The 22,188-nt window shown below is 46.5% G+C and overlaps 1 protein-coding gene across 1 annotated transcript in view; it reads left to right on the forward strand.

Annotated features, from left to right (window-relative positions):
- trappc9 (trafficking protein particle complex 9) overlaps positions 1 to 22,188 on the forward strand; it is a 293,236-nt gene that overhangs the window by 50,010 nt on the left and 221,038 nt on the right. Inside the window, exon 14 of the mRNA XM_038966127.1 lies at positions 12,331 to 12,457. Coding sequence (XP_038822055.1) covers positions 12,331 to 12,457 — 127 coding nt within the window. The remainder of the gene's footprint in view (positions 1 to 12,330; positions 12,458 to 22,188) is intronic.

Genomic DNA, 22,188 nt, shown 5'->3' on the forward strand with positions numbered 1-22,188 from the left:
TAGTATTGTTTAAAAGAATCATTAATCTCTAATGGGTTGTGAGATACTTGACCGGTCTGTGTTTCAATACAGTTGATGGTTCTCAAATTCTCCTCAGCTTTTATCTGCCAGACCAAGACTTTGTGTGTTTTCTCCCCCAATTCATAATATCTTTGCCTAGTTATAAGAATAGCCTTTTCAGTTTTGTAAGTAATTAGGGTATTTCAGTTTTTTTTATTCACCAATGAGTGGTATGTGTCTTTTTTGGTGATTTTTGGTGTTCTTTTTGAGACCTTTGGTTACTACGCGATTCCATATGTGTTATTTCATAGTTTCGATGTCTTCACTAATATTCTACAATGTAGAAAATAGTAAAAATCAAGAAAAACCCTTGAATGAGTAGGTGTTCTAAAATTTTTGACCGGTAGTGTATACAGAGTACAAAACCTTTGGGAGAGGACGGACAGTTTGTTTCACAGAACATTTTTATTTGGACAAAATTCTGCCTCTTTCAAAAGAGTTGGGTTTAGGCGCCGTCCCTTGAACTCCATCCGGCATCCAAACAGAAAGTGTGAGGGGAGAATGATCTGAGATATAGTTCTGCATAAATACTCAGTTTCCACAACTCTATGGGTTACCTGTGCTGATAGGAGAAAATAATCAATCTGGGTATGAAAGTTCTGCGGGCAGGAGTAGAATGAGTAATCCCTATCTTGGTGGGTGGGTCTCCATGTGTCCATTGCGTTTGTCTGACTTAGTCTATGAGGTTGCTTTAGTGGAGGATCTATCCAGAATCGGATCCAGACTAATTAAAGTCGCCCCCAACTAAGAGTGTTGCGTGAAATTCCGTAACATTGAGGAATATATCTTGAATATGATAATCATAATTAGGTGCAAATACATTAAACAAAGGTCCAACATTCAGAATACATTCTGCCATGGGGCACTACATAATGTCCCAGTGGTTCAATAATTGTTTTTGTTACACAGAAGGGTAAATTCTTCTTAATCAACACAGCTACTCCTGGTCTCTTTGTGTTATATAAAGAGGCAAAGACCTGTCCTACTCATTCCCTCTAACGTTTTATGTTCTGCCCTGTTAGATGTGTTTCTTGTGTAAACACAACGTCAGTCTTCAGCTTTTTCAAGTACATAAGCACTCGTTTTCGTTTAACAGGTCCGTTCAGTCCATTAACGTTTAATGATGTATGATTTACTATCTTAGCCATATTGTTCACTCAACACACAAATGCAAATGTCAGGAGTATGTCCAATAAGGGTGTGGGATATTCTATTGCCTATTTTCAGTGAGCCTGTAGTTAAACACATATTATAAAGCGAAGGTCTCTCTCAAAACACTACTGTAATATAAAGTAAAAAAAAAAAAAATTCCCCTCCTCCCCAAAATGCTGTTCTTAAACGCGCCAAGCACAAATCCCACCTGTAGTGGAGCTACAGCATCGCTATTCCTAATTGACATTTCTAACGTGAAGGCAAACGTGAACCTAGGGCTCGAGCCCAGTAAATTAACAAAAATAGAGAATTCTTCACACACCCTTATATGATGAAAGACAAAAACAGTTACGGGATTCCTGATCCCAACACACCTACCTTGACAAGCTAAATATAAGACGTCATGGCTTAGCCATATGAAAAGGTCTAACAAATCTTATTGACGTTTTAAATAACTTAAAAACAACGTCACTTTGGTAAAAACATAGTTTGTTTACATGGATATTTGGATCTTACCTCATTGATCTGTCAGTAAGCTATAGTATAATCCATCAAAGCAGTCCTACCGGATATATGCAAGTAATAAGGCAGACTAGTGGGACACAGCCCAGCTAGCAGGGAAATGAACCCGGTCCGCTAGCCAATCAACCATGTCCTGAGCCGGTCGCCTGCAGTCCGTGGAGAAAAGTTGCGACTTCTTTGGGCGTTTTGAAGAATCTTCTCTGTCCGCCGTGGATGATTCTCATCGTTTCAGGTTGAAGCAGCGCAAAGGGAATGTTCTTGGAGGTCAGTTATTTTTTTTCACCTGGTTGAATTCCTTCCTGCGTTTGACCCTCCCGGGACTCAGGAAAGAATTTGTAATGTTGATTCGCCTACTGTCGTTTTCCAAATGGTTGACCTTATTCATCAGGCATACGTTGTTTTTTCTCAGTTTCTGTAGTTCCATTCCTTCTATCTTGTCCTCAGCAGTGCTGATGCACTCTTCAATTTCTTCCATTTGTGATCCAAGCGTGTTGATAGTCGTTGTCAAACCTGAGATGGAGTTTTTGATTTCAGCCAACTGTGCTGAAATGAAATCGGCTGAGTTCAGCTGTTCCAAGTTAAATTGTGTTGCGAGGGAGTCATTGCCTTTGATCAGTTTGAGGATGTGAACTAGCCTAGCTTCTTCCTGAGGTGTCATGGTGCCATCTTGGGTTTCCGAGGAGACCATGGTCAGAGGTTCTTTCTCCGTCATTTCTTGGTCTGTTTCGGGTGCTTCCCTTGCCTTTTTCTTTATCTCGTAGCACATCACCACTCTTGGCTACTGTGTAGTAATAGGTATGGGTGAAGTTATCAAGTTTTAGGATAAGTTTGTTTAAGATTCATCGGGAGCTCTCGGTCACGCTTCTTCCTAGCTTCGCTGCATCACGTGACCCCCAATAGGAAATACATATATTTCCAAGACAGAATAAAAAAGCAATTTTAGACTGACCAATGTAGTGGCGACAGCAGACTGGGATAGAGAGACATTGAATATGTCCGTCAACAATCCATGCGCAGACCAGCTTGCTGGAGTGTTTACGGACATATTCAATCTTCTCTATCCCAGTCTGCTTTCACCACTTGCTTCAATATTGTCCACCATTGCTCCTGTACCCAAGAAAGCAAAGGTAACTGAACTAAATGACTGTCGCCCCGTAGCACTCACATGAAGTGCTTTGAGAGACTAGTTAAGGATCATATCACCTCCACCTTACGTGACACCCTTCAATTTGCATACCGCCCCAATAGATCCACAGACGATGCAATCGCCATCGCACTGCTCACTGCCCTATCCCAATGACTACAGCTCAGCTTTCAACACCATTGTACCCTCCAAGCTCATCATTTAAGCTCGGGGCCCTGGCTCTAAACACCGCCCTGTGCAACTGTGTCCTGGACTTCCTGACGGGCTGCCACCAGGTGGTGAAGGTAGGAAACAACATCTCCACTACGCTGATCCTCACCCTTGTGGGGCCCCAGTGTTAAGTGCTCAGCCCCCTCCCGTAATCCCTGTTCACCCATGACTGCGTAGCCACGCACGCCTCCAACTCAATCATCAAGTTTGCAGACGATACAACAGTAGTAGATCTGATTACCAACAATGATGAGACAGCCTACAGGGAGGAGGTGAGGGCCCTGGGAGAGTGGTGCCAGGAAAATAACCTCTCACTCAAAGTCAACAAAACAAAGGAGCTGATCGTGAATTTCAGGAGACAGCATCACCGTATCACCGCCTGGTACGGCAACTACACCGCCCGCAATACGCAGGGCTCTCCAGAGTGTGGTGCGGGGGCACACTGCCTGCCCTCCAGGACACCTACATCACCCGATGTCACAAAGGCCAAAAATATCATCAAGTGCATCAACCACCTGAGCCACAGCCTGTTCACCCTGCTATCATTCAGAAAGTGAGGTCAGTACAGGTGCATCAAAGCTGGGACTGAGAGACTGAAAAACAGCTTCTATCTCAAGTCCATCAGACTGTTAAATAGCCATCAATAGGCGGCCTCCACCCAGTACCCTACCCTGAACTTAGTCACTGTCACTAGCCAGCTACCACCCGGTACTCAACCTTGAACCTTAGAGGCTGCTGCCCTATGTACATAGACATGGAATCACTGGTCAATTTAATAATGGAACATAATGTTTTACTCATTTTACCGGTGTATATACTGTATTCCAGTGAATGCCACTCAGACATTGCTCATCCTAATATTTATAGATCTCTTAATTCCATTCTTTTACTTTTCGATTGTGTGTTGCTGGGATTGTTAGATAGGACTGTACTGTTAGAGCTAGGAACACAAGCAGTTGGCTACAGTGGTTCTTCCTTTAAAAGTTGTGGCGTACTTCAGCACAGCTTACGGGGTGCCACAGAATTCTACGGCACGTTATTTAAGTGTCAGCCATTGTTGCCAGAATGACGCAATTTACCACAATCTGCCACCATCTACCACAAACGGTCACGGCATAAGCTCAAAACTTTTAAAGGAAGAACCACTGTTCACCCGCAATATGTGTGTGCCACTGTACAAATACAATTTTAGTTGATTTTGATTAATCGATAAAAATGAAAATATTTTTATTTATTTATTTCTAATACATGCAACTTTAAAAGTTTCATATCAAGATATTTCGATTTCAAATATTTTGGACATCAGCTCAATCTTGACTGAACCCCATTTTTGTCAGAATAGGATTTTCATAAGAAAGGTAAGCTATACTAAACCTTGTAGAGAGCCTATCCAACTGACACTCTTAGAAAAAATACAAACTACTGGAGTGAATACTTAAAAATAACTCAAATTGGCACGAGATGGAGGGAATGCTGGAACATAACTAATGAAATTACAGTTAACAAAAATGTACACTTAACCCAGTATAAACTAAGGTATAGACTTTATTACACGAGACAAAATGAACTAATTCTACAGCACAATGGCAGTCATGTCTTAAGTGTAAAACCAACAAGGACTCAATGATCCATGCCTTCTGGGAACTCTATAAAGTTATGGGCGGAGTTAGAAAATTGGCTGTCAGAAGTATTACAATGTACATTTTCAAGACATGGCACATGAGGTTGCAGTGAGATACCCGATAGGTTGGACGATACTTTTCTCGTCAATCATCCTGAAAAAACATATACTTAACTGTAAATCAACCAATCCTCCATTGTTAACACAATGGAAAGGTCAAATGCTTTGTATAAATGTTGAAAGTGTGTAGGGGACGGAGAGAAACAAAACCCACAGTGATACGGGGGGGGGTGTAAGGTGGGTCTGGTCTGGAGTGATGTGGATGTTTGTGTTCGTCTGTCTGTATGTTGTTGTTTGTATGTCTGTTTTGTATTGTAAAAAAAGGGAACCAACGGAATAGTCCCAAAAGTGCAAACCCTATCCATCTGTCACTCCAGGCAGGCTCAATCAGACTTAGTTTTTGAAAGAAATCGCATAGTATTTGAACCCATGCAGGCTGCTTCCTCACCCCATGCAGGGACCATGGAGAGATGGAGGAGATAGATGGAGGGAGAGGTCAATCCAACCACCTCATGTAAAGTTACTTTTGCCTGTCTGCTTCTCCCAACTTCCAACTCTTTCTGTCACACACACACACACACACACACACACACACACACACACACACACACACACACACACACACACACACACACACACACACACACACACACACACACACACACACACACAAGGGCACTTTCCTGCCTCCCCGTCTGTCTCGCCTGCTACCAAGGTGACCTGGCTGGCAGTTGGGCAGCCCTTCTTCTCAGTCTCCACACGACTCCTGCAGTAGTACCAGCTCTGCTTTGTTCCATATCGATTTACAATTCAAGTGCTGCACTTACTGCCCCCTCTCATTTTCACAGCGGCTGCCAATGCCAACAGGTTTATACCCCATACCCCCCTTCTCATAAACAAACCAATCTCACCTTGGATAGGCATGTAGGTGGTTATTTTCATGAGTGGGAAATTAAGTTGTTTGCAAACTTGTATAATAGATTTCTTAGATTATGAGTATAGCTTAAAGTTGTATCACTTGGTTGAATGTTACTGGTATACATCAGTGGTGGCTGGTGAGTTGAAAAATTGAGGAGGGTGGGGGACTCATGCAATAGGCACGGAACACACGGAGACCACAAAGTGTGTTTCAAAAATCAACAAAGACTAATTATTTTAACCCAAAGCATTTAATAAAGACATTATTAACATGGCTGAGCTGGCTTTATGCATGTTTGCATCATGCAGGCCTATGCAACTGTGTAGGCCTTGGAAAAAAATGACTCACATCTGCCATCACGATTATGTTGATTTATTCATTCCAGGTAATCATTTTGGATTAAAACCTATAGGCAGTCTAGCCAGCCCAATTGTGAATATAATCTAAATTTGATCACATTTTCTCCTGACACACAAATGGACTAAATACATAACGTTACCAATTAGTTTACCCTGACCAGATGGACAGGGCACATAGGCTGTATGCATCTGCTCTTATTAGTAGCCTACAGATGATCAGACTGAGAAATAGTCTTGTTTTCGTCCCATACAGCATGTCAGATTTCTAATGTTTAGGTGTAGCCTAGACTGCTGCAACATTTGTCATGAGTTTTTACTTGTGTCTGTCCGGAGTGATTGTGTTACCATTTTTGATCAATAAATACCGGAAGAAAGTGCAAAGCCTACTTGAGCGCATGGAAAAAATGTGCTGCGTCAACCTCTCTAATCTAACTTTTAATGGATGATGCAATGGAAGCTATCAAATCATTCTGTTGAAATCAACTGTTTTCAACATCCCCGAAAAGATGTGAAGCATGTAAAGCATCGTAACGTGCAATTACAGGCAGCTTGATGATAGGCTCACTGTTAACCAGCTATACATTTGATAACAGTTGGTATTGAATGCCCTCACCTTTCATCCTTCTTTATGAAACTGATCTCAGGCAGAGGTCGACCCTCGCTTTTAATTTACCCCAGAGAATGAAAGGGGTTCTTCAACAAAAACTCTGATATTTTCGGCAGCGTTGGCCATTTGGGCAAAGAACTGCACACTCGCGCTGGTAGCTAGCTTGCTATTGTTAGTGCAATTTATTTACATTTGCCTTGCTAACTGGACACAAAAATAAAGTAATTTATAATATACCTTCTACAGTGTAGAAAATAGTAAAAATAAAGAAAAACCCTTGTATGAGTAGGTGTGCAAACTTTTGACTGGTACTGTATATGTATACCAGTGGAGGCTCCTCAGAGGAGGAAGGGGAGGACCATCCACCTCAGTGAAATTTCTTTTTTTTTTTATAGTGAAAAAGGATCAAAAGTTAACCCTTTTTAGATAAAACTATACAAAATATATTCCTATCTCACTGAAGAGCTCAGTGACTTTCAAAATGGCACCGTCAAAGTCAAACTGACAACTAATCAGTTTGTCAAATTTCTGCCCTGCTAGAGCTGCCCCGGTCAACTGTATGTGCTGTTATTGTGAAGTGGAAACTTTTAGGACCAACAATGGCTCAGCCGCGAAGTGGTCGGCAACACACGCTAACAGAACGGAACCGCCGAGAGCTGAAGTGCGAAGCATGTAAAAATTGTCTGTCCTCGGTTGCAACACTCACTACCGAGTTCCAAACTGCCTCTGGAAGGTGGTGTGTATATTTGTTTATATATATATATATATATATATATATATATATATATATATATATATATATATATATATATATACACATACACACACACACACACAGTTGAAGTCGGAGGTTTACATACACCTTAGAACAAATACATTTAAACTCAGTTTTTCACCATTCCTGACATTTAATCCTAGTAAAAGTTCCCTGTCGTAGGTCAGTTAGGATCACCACTTTATTTTAAGAATATGAAATGTCAGAATAATAGTGTAGAGAATGATTTATTTTAGCTTTCATTTCTTTCATCACATTCCCAGTGGGTCAGAAGTTTACATACACTCAATTAGTATTTGTTAGCATTGCCTTTACATTGTTTAACTTGGGTCAAACGTTTTGGCTAGCCTTCCACAAGCTTCCCAGAATAAGTTGGGTGAATTTTGGCCCATTCCTCCTGACAGCTGGTGTAACTGAGTCAGGTTTGTAGGCCTCCTTGCTCACACACGCTTTTTCAGTTCTGCCCACAAATGTTCTATAGGATTGAGGTCGAGGCTTTGTGATGGCCACTCCAATACCTTGACTTTGTTGCCCTTAAGCCATTTTGCCACAACTTTGGAAGTATGCTTGGGGTCATTGTCCATTTGGAAGACCCATTTGCGACCAACCTTTAACTTCCTGACTGATATCTTGATGTTGCTTCAATATATCCACATAATTTTCCACCCTCATGATGCCATCTCTTTTGTGAAGTGCACCAGTCCCTCCTGCAGCAAAGCACCCCTACAACATGATGCTGCCACCCCCCGTGCATCACGGTTGGGATGGTGTTCTTCGGCTTGCAAGCCTCCCCCTTTTCCTCCGAACATAATGATGGTCATTATGGCCAAACAGTTCTATTTTTGTTTCATCAGACCAGAGGACATTTCTCCAAAAAGTACGATCTTTGTCCCCATGTGCAGTTGCAAACCGTAGTCTGGCTTTTTTATGATGGTTTTCGAGCAGTGGCTTTTTCCTTGCTGAGTGGCCTTTCAGGTTATGTCGATATAGGACTCGTTTTACTGTGGATAGAGATACTTTTGTACCTGTTTCCTCCAGCATCTTCACAAGGTCCTTTGCTGTTGTTCTGGGATTGATTTGCACTTCGCACCTAAGTACATTCATCTCTAGGAGACAGAACGCTTCTCCTTCCTGAGTGGTATGACGGCTGTGTGGTCCCATGGTGTTTATACTTGCGTACTATTGTTTGTACAGATGAACTTGATACGTTCAGGCGTTTGGAAATTGCTCCCAAGGATGAACCAGACTTGTGGAGGTCTACAATTCTTTTTCTGAAGTCTTGGCTAATTTCTTTTGATTTTCCCATGATGTCAAGAAAAGAGGCACTGAGTTCGAAGGTAGGCCTTGAAATACATCCACAGGTACACCTCCAATTGACTCAAATGATGCCAATTATTCTATCATAAGCTTCTAAAACCATGACATAATTTTCAGGAATTTTCCAAGCTTTTTAAAGGCTAAGTCAACTTAGTGTATGTAAGTTTCTGACCCACTGGAATTGTGATACAAGGAATTATAAGTGAAATAATCTGTCAGTAAAGAGTTTTTGAAAAAATGTCTTGTCATGCACAAAGTAGATGTCACAACAGACTTGCGAAAACTATAGTTTGTTAACAAGAAATTTGTGAAGTGGTTGAAAAACAAGTTTTAATGACTCCAACCTAAGTGTATGTAAACTTCTGACTTCAACTGATATATATATATATATATAAAAATGTTATACTTGTGAAGTACTGTATTTCATTTGAACTTTAGTGTTCAAGGATGGAAGACTCTAACAATTAAGACCGATGTAGATAATTTAGTGCGCAAAATGAGAAACTATAATTAATCATCCATATTTGGGAGGCTGCTGCTCAAACTAGCCAATGTCTTCACTGTCTGGCTATGGAGTGGGGTCTCTAGTCTAGACAAACATTCTGAAGGAAAGGTTACTGTAAGTGATTATGATGTGACTTTGTCCCCCTCAGACATGGCTCATTGGTGTCTGTCTGTTAATATTGTTTACTAGATTAGTTTTTTATACTCTGCATTTGATGAATCAATATACTGCTGGTTTCATCTCATTCCAGTGTTAATCACTGCATCGTAATGGCAAAGGAAATGAAACTATTGGAAATAATCTATCCATCCGTCCATCTCCACATCGTTAGCAATAGCGAGCCGGGGCTAATTAACCTTTTCAAGGATGGATCCAAATGAGTTATTTCCAATAGGTTAACTTTAATTTTTCTTATCCAGTACAGGGGTGTAATCTTTATTCTCTCTGTAAAGTAGCAAGAGGAATGCCTTTATAAATGACTATCACGCCACCACAGAGGCTCTTTGTGACTGTAGACACACAACCTCCCCAGTGAAGTAGCGTCTGCAACTTGATAAAAGGGATTGATGGTGTCTTTCATGACGTTGGGGAGCCAGCCTAATGACTAGAGACTAGATGTGATGTGCATTTGACCACCAGTTGGTGTAAATAGAGTATAAAGCAGGTCTCCATATCCACTGGCCAAGGTTCTTGGTTTTATATAGGACATCATGAATGACAGATTACACACATTCAAAGTCACGCCGTTGTCTGGGTTGAGAACCCAAGTCAGTGTATTCAGATCCTTGACTTATTACCTTTCTCTCATTGAGAAAGACTTTGAAGTCTGGCAATGGTAAAATACTACAGTTTAAGTGATAGTTGTTAAGCTAGCATATTCCTTTGTCGGAGATAGTCGAGTCGAACCTCCGCAACTCTACCTTCTCTGTGACTGTGTAGGACTCCTTTCCAATCTCCACTCCTCTCCTCTTCCGGCAGAGCAGACAGCCTTCCTTTTACACTGTTTCCTTGTGTATGTGTGTGTGTAGTTTCCTCTTCTCCGTCTCATACATTGAGAACTATCAGTTTTCTCTGTGGGAGATGGCGGTGCCAGCTGGGGCTGATCTCATCTCCAGGATATCGGGGCAAGGTTAGGGTGATGGATTTCTGGAGTCACTGGGAGCTCTTCCCCACCCTACCTCCCACCACGGCACTGTGGTACCTGGACCTGAGACAACCTCCCTCCCACCAGATCACTGTGGTACCGGGACCTGAGACAACCTCCCTCCCACCAGATCACTGTGGTACCGGGACCTGAGACCACCTCCCTCCCACCAGATCACTGTGGTACCGGGACCTGAGACAACCTCCCTCCCACCACGGCACTGTGGTACCGGGACCTGAGACAACCTCCCTCCCACCACGGCACTGTGGTACCGGGACCTGAGACAACCTCCCTCCCACCACGGCACTGTGGTACCGGGACCTGAGACAACCTCCCTCCCACCACGGCACTGTGGTACCGGGACCTGAGACAACCTCCCTCCCACCACGGCACTGTGGTACCGGGACCTGAGACAACCTCCCTCCCACCACGGCACTGTGGTACCGGGACCTGAGACAACCTCCCTCCCACCAGATCACTGTGGTACCGGGACCTGAGACCACCTCCCTCCCACCACGGCACTGTGGTACCGGGACCTGAGACAACCTCCCTCCCACCAGATCACTGTGGTACCGGGACCTGAGACAACCTCCCTCCCACCACGGCACTGTGGTACCGGGACCTGAGACAACCTCCCTCCCACCAGATCACTGTGGTACCGGGACCTGAGACCACCTCCCTCCCACCAGATCACTGTGGTACCGGGACCTGAGACCACCTCCCTCCCACCAGATCACTGTGGTACCGGGACCTGAGACCACCTCCCTCCCACCAGATCACTGTGGTACCGGGACCTGAGACCACCTCCCTCCCACCAGATCACTGTGGTACCGGGACCTGAGACCACCTCCCTCCCACCAGATCACTGTGGTACCGGGACCTGAGACAACCTCCCTCCCACCAGATCACTGTGGTACCGGGACCTGAGACCACCTCCCTCCCACCAGATCACTGTGGTACCGGGACCTGAGACCACCTCCCTCCCACCAGATCACTGTGGTACCGGGACCTGAGACAACCTCCCTCCCACCAGATCACTGTGGTACCGGGACCTGAGACAACCTCCCTCCCACCAGATCACTGGGAGGCTTGGTTTCAATAATCCAAAGTGTTTTCCTCTCCTGTCCTTTAACAGTGTTTCCCAACTCCGGTCCTCCAGAACCCCCCACAGTACACATTTTTGTTGTAGCCCTAGACATTCAACTTGTCAAGGGCTTGATGATTAGTTGACAAGTAGAATCAGGTACTACAATGAAATGTGTGCTGTTGTGGGTACTGGAGAACAGATTAAGTCACGGTGATTGAATCCAGGGAACACTGGAAACGACTGTGTGGCTGGGTTTCAATACTCTAAAGTTGCTTCCTCTCCTCCTCTACTTTCCTTCATCTGAATTTCTGATGGGAACATTGCAGGGAACAGTGTAAACTACTGCCGCCCACCACAGCACTGGGACACTTGTGGGCTTTCTCTCTCATCATGTCACATTAGAACAGTGGAATCTGATTCATTAGATCCACTTGATTTAGTTAAAAAGCAAAGTGAACTTTTATCAAGTCAGTCGTGACTGTGTGACTTTGACAGGTGTCTGTGCGCTACAATAATATCACCATTTTAGTTCAGAGAGACTTAGATTTCCTGCTGTCCCCATTGAACCGTTGCCGCATGCTCAAAGTCTCCGTTTTTGTTTAATTAATGGGGCCACATTTTGAAGTAGAACCCGTCTTTTGACACTTTGATAACATAGCATCAAGTCATTTTAATGAAGCTCCACTGATAACATGAATTTTAATGAACTGCGTCGTATCGCATCAAGCTAAATCATTTATGCACTTTTGAGTGCAGTCACGATTAGTTTTGTTATGAATTATGCCCAACAGTAACCTGATTTGAAACCTAATTCCTCTGACTGATCTGTTGTTCTCTGTCCTGTCCAGGGTTTGCTGACATCGGGCGTTGAGTTTGAGGCCCTGCCTGCTGCCCTGTCCCTGCCTGCTGAGTCCGGGCTCTACCCAGTCACCCTGGTGGGGGTCCCACGCACCGCAGGCAACATCACCGTCAACGGTGAGTCCAGCACAACTTTACCCTTCCCATGTGTGACGCTCTGTAAAAAATGAACACTCCTTACACAGGAAAGGTCGTCATTGAAATGGAAATAGCTTCCTACCTGACAATGTACTTTCACGAAATACGAAGGTAACCTGCTAATTTAATCCAAATAATGGTTATTATCAATCATTTTGGGTCAAGTCGTGCAGATTTTTCACTAAAATGTAAAAACATTGCGATGTTTGCCCAGACGACAGACGACAGCGTTTTCCCCATATTCTCTGAGGATAAGCGACATGTCAGTTAATCGCATCTCTGTTAACCTCAGCAGCGTGGGACGAGGATAGCTTTAAATAGTATGATCTACATAGTCATTTCATTTTCATTTTACACCACATTTTACACTAATGTTGTCGCCATGGTTAAGACAAGTGGCTTGGTTATCTTTCTCCAGAAGATGGGTGGTTAATAGAGGTGTGTGTTGGGGTTAATAGAGGTGTGTGTGGGGGTTAATAGAGGTGTGTATGGGGGTTAATAGAGGTGTGTATGGGGGGTTAATAGAGGTGTGTATGGGGGGTTAATAGAGGCGTGTATGGGGGGTTAATAGAGGTGTGTATGGGGGTTAATAGAGGTGTGTATGGGGGGTTAATAGAGGTGTGTATGTGGGGTTAATAGAGGTGTGTATGGGGGTTAATAGAGGTGTGTATGGGGGTTAATAGAGGTGTGTATGGGGGTTAATAGAGGTGTGTATGGGGGTTAATAGAGGTGTGTATGGGGGTTAATAGAGGTGTGTATGGGGGTTAATAGAGTTGTGTATGGGGGTTAATAGAGTTGTGTATGGGGGTTAATAGAGTTGTGTATGGGGGTTAATAGAGTTGTGTATGGGGGTTAATAGAGTTGTGTGTGGGGGTTAATAGAGATGTGTATGGGGGGTTAATAGAGATGTGTGTGGGGGTTAATAGAGGTGTGTGTGGGGGTTAATAGAGATGTGTGTGGGGGTTAATAGAGGTGTGTGTGGGGGTTAATAAAGGTGTGTGTGTGGGGGTCAATAGAGGTGTGTGTGTGGGGGTCAATAGAGGTGTGTGTGTGGGGGTCAATAGAGGTGTGTGTGTGTGGGGGTCAATAGAGGTGTGTGTGTGTGGGGGTCAATAGAGGTGTGTGTGTGTGGGGGTCAATAGAGGTGTGTGTGTGGGGGTCAATAGAGGTGTGTGTGTGGGGGTCAATAGAGGTGTGTGTGTGGGGGTCAATAGAGGTGTGTGTGGGGGTCAATAGAGGTGTGTGTGGGGGGATCAATAGAGGTGTGTGTGGGGGTTAATAGAGGTGTGTGTGGGGGTTAATAGAGGTGTGTGTGGGGGGTTAATAGAGGTGTGTGTGGGGGGTTAATAGAGGTGTGTGTGGGGGGTTAATAGAGGTGTGTGTGGGGGGTTAATAGAGGTGTGTGTGGGGGGGTTAATAGAGGTGTGTGTGTGGGGGTTAATAGAGGTGTGTGTGTGGGGGTTAATAGAGGTGTGTGTGTGGGGGTTAATAGAGGTGTGTGTGTGGGGGTTAATAGAGATGTGTGTATGGGGGTTAATAGAGATGTGTGTATGGGGGTTAATAGAGGTGTGTATGGGGGTTAATAGAGGTGTGTATGGGGGTTAATAGAGTTGTGTATGGGGGTTAATAGAGTTGTGTGTGGGGGTTAATAGAGATGTGTATGGGGGGTTAATAGAGATGTGTATGGGGGGTTAATAGAGATGTGTATGGGGGGTTAATAGAGGTGTGTGTGGGGGTTAATAGAGATGTGTGTGGGGGTTAATAGAGGTGTGTGTGGGGGTTAATAAAGGTGTGTGTGTGGGGGTCAATAGAGGTGTGTGTGTGGGGGTCAATAGAGGTGTGTGTGTGGGGGTCAATAGAGGTGTGTGTGTGGGGGTCAATAGAGGTGTGTGTGTGGGGGTCAATAGAGGTGTGTGTGTGGGGGTCAATAGAGGTGTGTGTGTGGGGGTCAATAGAGGTGTGTGTGTGGGGGTCAATAGAGGTGTGTGTGTGGGGGTCAATAGAGGTGTGTGTGTGGGGGTCAATAGAGGTGTGTGTGTGGGGGTCAATAGAGGTGTGTGTGTGGGGGTCAATAGAGGTGTGTGTGGGGGGATCAATAGAGGTGTGTGTGGGGGGATCAATAGAGGTGTGTGTGGGGGTTAATAGAGGTGTGTGTGGGGGTTAATAGAGGTGTGTGTGGGGGTTAATAGAGGTGTGTGTGGGGGGTTAATAGAGGTGTGTGTGGGGGGTTAATAGAGGTGTGTGTGGGGGGTTAATAGAGGTGTGTGTGTGGGGGTTAATAGAGGTGTGTGTGGGGGTTAATAGAGGTGTGTGTGGGGGGTTAATAGAGATGTGTGGTGGGGGGTTAATAGAGGTGTGTGTGTGGTGGGGGGTTAATAGAGGTGTGTGTGTGGTGGGGGGTTAATAGAGGTGTGTGTGTGGTGGGGGGTTAATAGAGGTGTGTGTGTGGTGGGGGGTTAATAGAGGTGTGTGTGTGGTGGGGGGTTAATAGAGTTGTGTGGGGGGTTAATAGAGTGTGTGTGTGTGTGGGGGGTTAATAGAGTTGTGTGTGTGGGGGGTTAATAGAGTTGTGTTTGTGTGTGTGGGGGGTTAATAGAGTTGTGTTTGTGTGTGTGGGGGGTTAATAGAGGTGTGTGTGTGGGGGGTTAATAGAGGTGTGTGTGTGGGGGGGTTAATAGAGGTGTGTGTGGGGGTTAATAGAGGTGTGTATGGGGGGTTAATAGAGGTGTGTATGGGGGTTAATAGAGGTGTGTATGGGGGGTTAATAGAGGTGTGTGTGGGGGGTTAATAGAGGTGTGTGTGTGGGGGGTTAATAGAGGTGTGTGTGTGGTGGGGGGTTAATAGAGTTGTGTGTGTGTGGGGGGTTAATAGAGTTGTGTGTGTGTGTGGGGGGGGGTTAATAGAGTTGTGTGTGTGGGGGGGGGTTAATAGAGGTGTGTGTGTGGGGGGTTAATAGAGGTATGTGTGTGGGGGGGTTAATAGAGGTGTGTGTGTGGGGGGGTTAATAGAGGTGTGTGTGTGGGGGGGTTAATAGAGGTGTGTAGGGGGGTTAATAGAGGTGTGTATGGGGGTTAATAGAGGTGTGTATGGGGGTTAATAGAGGTGTGTGTGTGGGGGTTAATAGAGGTGTGTGTGTGGGGGTTAATAGAGGTGTGTGTGGGGGTTAATAGAGGTGTGTGTGGGGGTTAATAGAGGTGTGTGTGGGGGTTAATAGAGGTGTGTGTGGGGGTTAATAGAGGTGTGTGTGGGGGTTAATAGAGATGTGTGTGTGGGGGTTAATAGAGGTGTGTGTGGGGGGTTAATAGAGGTATGTGTGGGGGGTTAATAGAGGTGTGTGTGTGGTGGGGGGTTAATAGAGGTGTGTGTGTGGTGGGGGTTTAATAGAGGTGTGTGTGTGGTGGGGGGTTAATAGAAGTGTGTGTGTGGTGGGGGGTTAATAGAGGTGTGTGTGTGTGTGGTGGGGGGTTAATAGAGGTGTGTGTGTGGTGGGGGGTTAATAGAGTTGTGTGTGTGGGGGGGGGTTAATAGAGTTGTGTGTGTGGGGGGGGGTTAATAGAGTTGTGTGTGTGTGTGTGGGGGGTTTATAGAGTTGTGTGTGTGTGTGTGGGGGGGGTTAATAGAGTTGTGTGTGTGGGGGGTTAATAGAGTTGTGTGTGTGGGGGGTTAATAGAGTTGTGTTTGTGTGTGTGGGGGGTTAATAGAGTTGTGTTTGTGTGTGTGGGGGGTTAATAGAGTTGTTTGTGTGTGTGGGGGGTTAATAGAGGTGTTTGTGTGTGTGGGGGGTTAATAGAGGTGTGTGTGGGGGGGTTAATAGAGGTGTGTGTGTGGGGGTTAATAGAGGTGTGTATGGGGGTTAATAGAGGTGTGTATGGGGGTTAATAGAGGTGTGTATGGGGGGTTAATAGAGGTGTGTATGGGGGTTAATAGAGGTGTGTATGGGGGTTAATAGAGGTGTGTATGGGGTTAATAGAGGTGTGTATGGGGGTTAATAGAGGTGTGTATGGGGGTTAATAGAGATGTGTGTGTGGGGGGGTTAATAGAGGTGTGTGTGGGGGTTAATAGAGGTGTGTGTGGGGGGTTAATAGAGGTGTGTGTGTGGGGGTTAATATAGGTGTGTGTGGGGAGTTAATAGAGGTGTGTGTGGGGGGTTAATAGAGGTGTGTGTGTGGTGGGGGTTAATAGAGGTGTGTGTGGTGGGGGGTTAATAGAGGTGTGTGTGTGGTGGGGGGTTAATAGAGGTGTGTGTGTGGTGGGGGGTTAATAGAGGTGTGTGTGTGGGGGGGGGTTAATAGAGTTGTGTGTGTGTGTGGGGGGGGTTAATAGAGTTGTGTGTGTGTGTGGGGGGGGTTAATAGAGTTGTGTGTGTGGGGGGTTAATAGAGTTGTGTGTGTGTGTGTGGGGGGTTAATAGAGTTGTGTGTGGGGGGGGGGGGTAATAGAGTTGTGTGTGTGGGGGGTTAATAGAGTTGTGTGTGTGTGTGGGGGGGTTAATAGAGGTGTGTGTGTGGGGGGGTTAATAGAGGTGTGTGTGGGGGGGTTAATAGAGGTGTGTGTGGGGGGGTTAATAGAGGTGTGTGTGGGGGGGTTAATAGAGGTGTGTGTGGGGGGGTTAATAGAGGTGTGTGTGTGGGGGGGTTAATAGAGGTGTGTGTGGGGGGGTTAATAGAGGTGTGTGTGTGGGGGTTAATAGAGGTGTGTATGGGGGTTAATAGAGGTGTGTATGGGGGTTAATAGAGGTGTGTATGGGGGTTAACAGAGGTGTGTATGGGGGGTTAATAGAGGCGTGTGTGGGGGTTAATAGAGGCGTGTGTGGGGGTTAATAGAGGCGTGTGTGGGGGTCAATAGAGGCTTGTGTGGGGGTCAATAGAGGCGTGTGTGGGGGTCAATAGAGGCGTGTGTGGGGGTCAATAGAGGCGTGTGTGGGGGTCAATAGAGGTGTGTGTGGGGGTCAATAGAGGTGTGTGTGGGGGTCAATAGAGGTGTGTGTGGGGGTCAATAGAGGTGTGTATGGGGGGTCAATAGAGGTGTGTGTGGGGGTTAATAGACGTGTGTATGGGGGGATTAATAGAGGTGTGTATGGGGGGTTAATAGAGGTGTGTGTGGGGGGTTAATAGAGTTGTGTGTGTGTGTGGTGGGGGGTTAATAGAGTTGTGTGTGTGTGGGGGGTTAATAGAGTTGTGTGTGTGTTGGGGGTTAATAGAGGTGTGTGTGTTTGTGTGTGGGGGGGGTTAATAGAGGTGTGTGTGTGTGTGTGTGGGGTGGGGTTAATAGAGGTGTGTGTGTGTGGGGGGGGTTAATAGAGGTGTGTGTGTGGGGGGGTTAATAGAGGTGTGTGTGGGGGGGTTAATAGAGGTGTGTGTGTGTGGGGGGTTAGTAGAGGTGTGTGTGTGGGGTTAATAGAGGTGTGGGTGTTGGGGGGTTAATAGAGGTGTGTGTGGGGGGGGTTAATAGAGGTGTGGGGGGTTAATAGAGGTTTGTGGGGGGGTTAATAGAGGTGTGTGTGTGTGTGTGGGGGGGGGGGTTAATAGGTGTGTGTGTGTGGGGGGGGGTTAATAGAGGTGTGTGTGTGTGTGTGTGGGGGGGGGTTAATAGAGGTGTGTGTGTGTGTGGGGGGGGGGTTAATAGAGGTGTGGGGGGTTAATAGAGATGTATGTGTGTGGGTGTTGGGGGGTTAATAGAGGTGTGTATGGGGGGTTAATAGAGGTGTATGTGGGGTTAATAGAGGTGTGTGTGGGGGTTAATAGAGGTGTGTGTGGGGGGTTAATAGAGGTGGGTGTGGGGGTTAATAGAGGTGTGTGTGTGGTGGGGGTTAATAGAGGTGTGTGTGGTGGGGGGTTAATAGAGGTGTGTGTGTGGTGGGGGGTTAATAGAGGTGTGTGTGTGGTGGGGGGTTAATAGAGGTGTGTGTGTGTGTGGGGGGGGGTTAATAGAGTTGTGTGTGTGGGGGGTTAATAGAGTTGTGTGTGTGTGTGTGGGGGGTTAATAGAGTTGTGTGTGTGTGTGTGTGTGGTTAATAGAGTTGTGTGTGTGGGGGGGTTAATAGAGTTGTGTGTTGTGGGGGGTTAATAGAGTTGTGTGTGTGTGGGGGGGGGTTAATAGAGTTGTGTGTGTGGGGGGGTTAATAGAGGTGTGTGTGTGTGGGGGTTAATAGAGGTGTGTGTGGGGGGGTTAATAGAGGTGTGTGTGGGGGGGTTAATAGAGGTGTGTGTGGGGGGTTAATAGAGGTGTGTGTGGGGGGGTTAATAGAGGTGTGTGTGTGGGGGGGTTAATAGAGGTGTGTGTGTGGGGGTTAATAGAGGTGTGTATGGGGGTTAATAGAGGTGTGTATGGGGGTTAACAGAGGTGTGTATGGGGGTTAACAGAGGTGTGTATGGGGGGTTAATAGAGGTGTGTATGGGGGGTTAATAGAGGCGTGTGTGGGGGTTAATAGAGGCGTGTGTGGGGGTTAATAGAGGCGTGTGTGGGGGTTAATAGAGGCGTGTGTGGGGGTTAATAGAGGCGTGTGTGGGGGTTAATAGAGGCTTGTGTGGGGGTCAATAGAGGCGTGTGTGGGGGTCAATAGAGGCGTGTGTGGGGGTCAATAGAGGCGTGTGTGGGGGTCAATAGAGGTGTGTGTGGGGGTCAATAGAGGTGTGTGTGGGGGTCAATAGAGGTGTGTGTGGGGGTCAATAGAGGTGTGTATGGGGGGTCAATAGAGGTGTGTGTGGGGGTTAATAGACGTGTGTATGGGGGGATTAATAGAGGTGTGTATGGGGGGTTAATAGAGGTGTGTGTGGGGGGTTAATAGAGTTGTGTGTGTGTGTGGTGGGGGGTTAATAGAGTTGTGTGTGTGTGGGGGGTTAATAGAGGTGTGTGTGTGTTGGGGGTTAATAGAGGTGTGTGTGTTTGTGTGTGGGGGGGGGTTAATAGAGGTGTGTGTGTGTGTGTGTGTGTGGGGTGGGGTTAATAGAGGTGTGTGTGTGGGGGGGGTTAATAGAGGTGTGTGTGGGGGGGTTAATAGAGGTGTGTGTGTGTGGGGGGTTAATAGAGGTGTGTGTGTGTGTGGGGGGTTAATAGAGGTTTGTGGGGGGGTTAATAGAGGTGTGTGTGTGGGGGGTTAATAGAGGTGTGTGTGGGGGGGTTAATAAAGGTGTGTGTGTGTGGGGGGTTAGTAGAGGTGTGTGTGTGGGGTTAATAGAGGTGTGGGTGTTGGGGGGTTAATAGAGGTGTGTGTGGGGGGGGTTAATAGAGGTGTGGGGGGTTAATAGAGGTTTGTGGGGGGGTTAATAGAGGTGTGTGTGTGTGTGTGGGGGGGGTTAATAGGTGTGTGTGTGTGGGGGGGGTTAATAGAGGTGTGTGTGTGTGTGTGGGGGGGGGGGTTAATAGAGGTGTGTGTGTGTGTGTGGGGGGGGTTAATAGAGGTGTGGGGGGTTAATAGAGATGTATGTGTGTGTGTGGTTTTGGGGGGTTAATAGAGGTGTGTATGGGGGTCAATAGAGGTGTGTGTGGGGGTCAATAGAGGTGTGTATGGGGGGTCAATAGAGGTGTGTGTGGGGGTTAATAGACGTGTGTATGGGGGGATTAATAGAGGTGTGTATGGGGGGTTAATAGAGGTGTGTGTGGGGGGTTAATAGAGTTGTGTGTGTGTGTGGTGGGGGGTTAATAGAGTTGTGTGTGTGTTGGGGGTTAATAGAGTTGTGTGTGTGTTGGGGGTTAATAGAGGTGTGTGTGTTTGTGTGTGGGGGGGGGTTAATAGAGGTGTGTGTGTGTGTGTGTGGGGTGGGGTTAATAGAGGTGTGTGTGTGTGGGGGGGGTTAATAGAGGTGTGTGTGTGGGGGGGTTAATAGAGGTGTGTGTGGGGGGGTTAATAGAGGTGTGTGTGTGTGGGGGGTTAGTAGAGGTGTGTGTGTGGGGTTAATAGAGGTGTGGGTGTTGGGGGGTTAATAGAGGTGTGTGTGGGGGGGGTTAATAGAGGTGTGGGGGGTTAATAGAGGTTTGTGGGGGGGTTAATAGAGGTGTGTGTGTGTGTGTGTGTTGGGGGGGGTTAATAGGTGTGTGTGTGTGGGGGGTTATAGAGGTGTGTGTGTGTTGTGTGTTGGGGGGTTTAAGGTGTGTGTGTGTTGTGTGGGGGGTGTTAAAGATGTGTGGGGGGTTAATGGAGATGTATGTGTGTGTGTGGTTTGGGGGTTTATAGCGGGTTTGTAGGGGGGGTTAATAGAGGTGTTGTGGGGAGTTAATAGAGGTTGTGTGTGGGGATTATATGAGTGTGTGTGGGGGTTTAAGAGTGTGTGTGGTGGTGGGGTTAATGAGGGTGTGTTTGGTGGGGGTACGTAGAGTGTGTGTGTGTGGTGGGGGTTAATAGAGGTGGTGTGTGTGGTGGGTGGTTAATAGAGAGGTGTGTGTTGTGTGTGGGGGGGGTTATAGGAGTTGTGTGTGTGGGGGTTAATGAGAGTTGTGTGTGTGTGTGTTTGGGAGGTTAATAGAGTTGTGTGTGTGTTGTGGGGGGTTCAATAGAGTTGTGTGTGTGGGGGGGGTTAATAGAGGTGTGTGTGTGGGGGTTAATAGAGTTGTGTGTGTGTGGGGGGGTTAATAGAGTTTGTGTGTTGGGGGGGTTAATAGAGTTTGTGTGTGTGGGTTAATAGAGGTGTTTATGGGGGTTAATAGAGGTGTGTGTGGGGGGTTATAGAGGTGTGTGTGGGGTGGGGTTAATAGAGGTTGTGTGTGTGGGGGGTTAATAGAGGTGTGTGTGTGGGGGGTTAATAGAGGTGTGTATGGGGGTTAATAGAGGTGTATGGTTGAGGGTGTATGTAATAGAGGTGTGTATGGGGGTTAAGAGGTGTGTATGGGGGGTTAATAGAGGTGTATGGGGGTTGTAATAGAGGCGTGTGTAGGGGTTAATAGAGGTGTGTGGGGGTTAATAGAGCGTGTGTGGGGGTTAATAGAGGGTGTGTGGGGTTAATAGAGGTTGTGTGGGGGTAATAGAGGGGTGTGTGGGTAATAGGGTGTGTGTGGGGGTTAGAGGCTGTGGTGTGGGGGTCGTAATAGAAGGTGTGTGTGGGGGTCAATAGAGGTGTGTGTGGGGGTCAATAGAGGTGTGTGTGGTCAATAGAGGTGTTGTATGGGGGTCAATAGAGGTGTGTGTGGGGGTGTTAATAGACGTGGTGTGTGGGGGGATCAATAGAGGTGTGTTGGGGGGTCATAGAGGTGTGTGTGGGGGTTAATAGAGTTGTGTTGTGTGGTGGGGGGTTGTGGGGTGTGTGTGGGGGTAATTAGAGTTGTGTGTGTGTTGGGGGTTAATAGAGGTGTGTGTGTTTGTGAGTGTGTGGGTGGGGGTTAATAGAGGTGTGTGTGTGGTGGTGGGTGTTAATAGAGGTGTGTGGGGGGGGTTAATAGAGGTGTGTGTGGGGGGGTTAATAGAGGGTGTGTGGGTGGGTTAGTAGAGGTGTGTGTGTGGGGGTTAAGAGGTGTGTGTGTGGGTTAAAGAGGTGTGGTGTGGGGTTAATAGAGGTGTGTGTGGGGGGGGTTAATAGAGGTGTGGGGGGTTTAATAGAGGTTTGTGGGGGGTTAATAGAGGTGTGTGTGTGGTGTGTTGTGGTGGGGGGGGTTAATAGAGTGTGTGTGTGTGGGGTTAATAGAGGTGTGTGGTGAGTGTGTGTGGGGGGGGTAATAGAGGTGTTGGGGGGTTAATAGAGATGTTGTGTGTGTGGTGGTTGTGGGGGTTAATAAGGTGTG

This window comes from Salvelinus namaycush, chromosome 27 (genome assembly GCF_016432855.1).
Source record: "Salvelinus namaycush isolate Seneca chromosome 27, SaNama_1.0, whole genome shotgun sequence".
In the NCBI taxonomy this organism is placed as follows: Eukaryota; Metazoa; Chordata; class Actinopteri; order Salmoniformes; family Salmonidae; genus Salvelinus; species Salvelinus namaycush.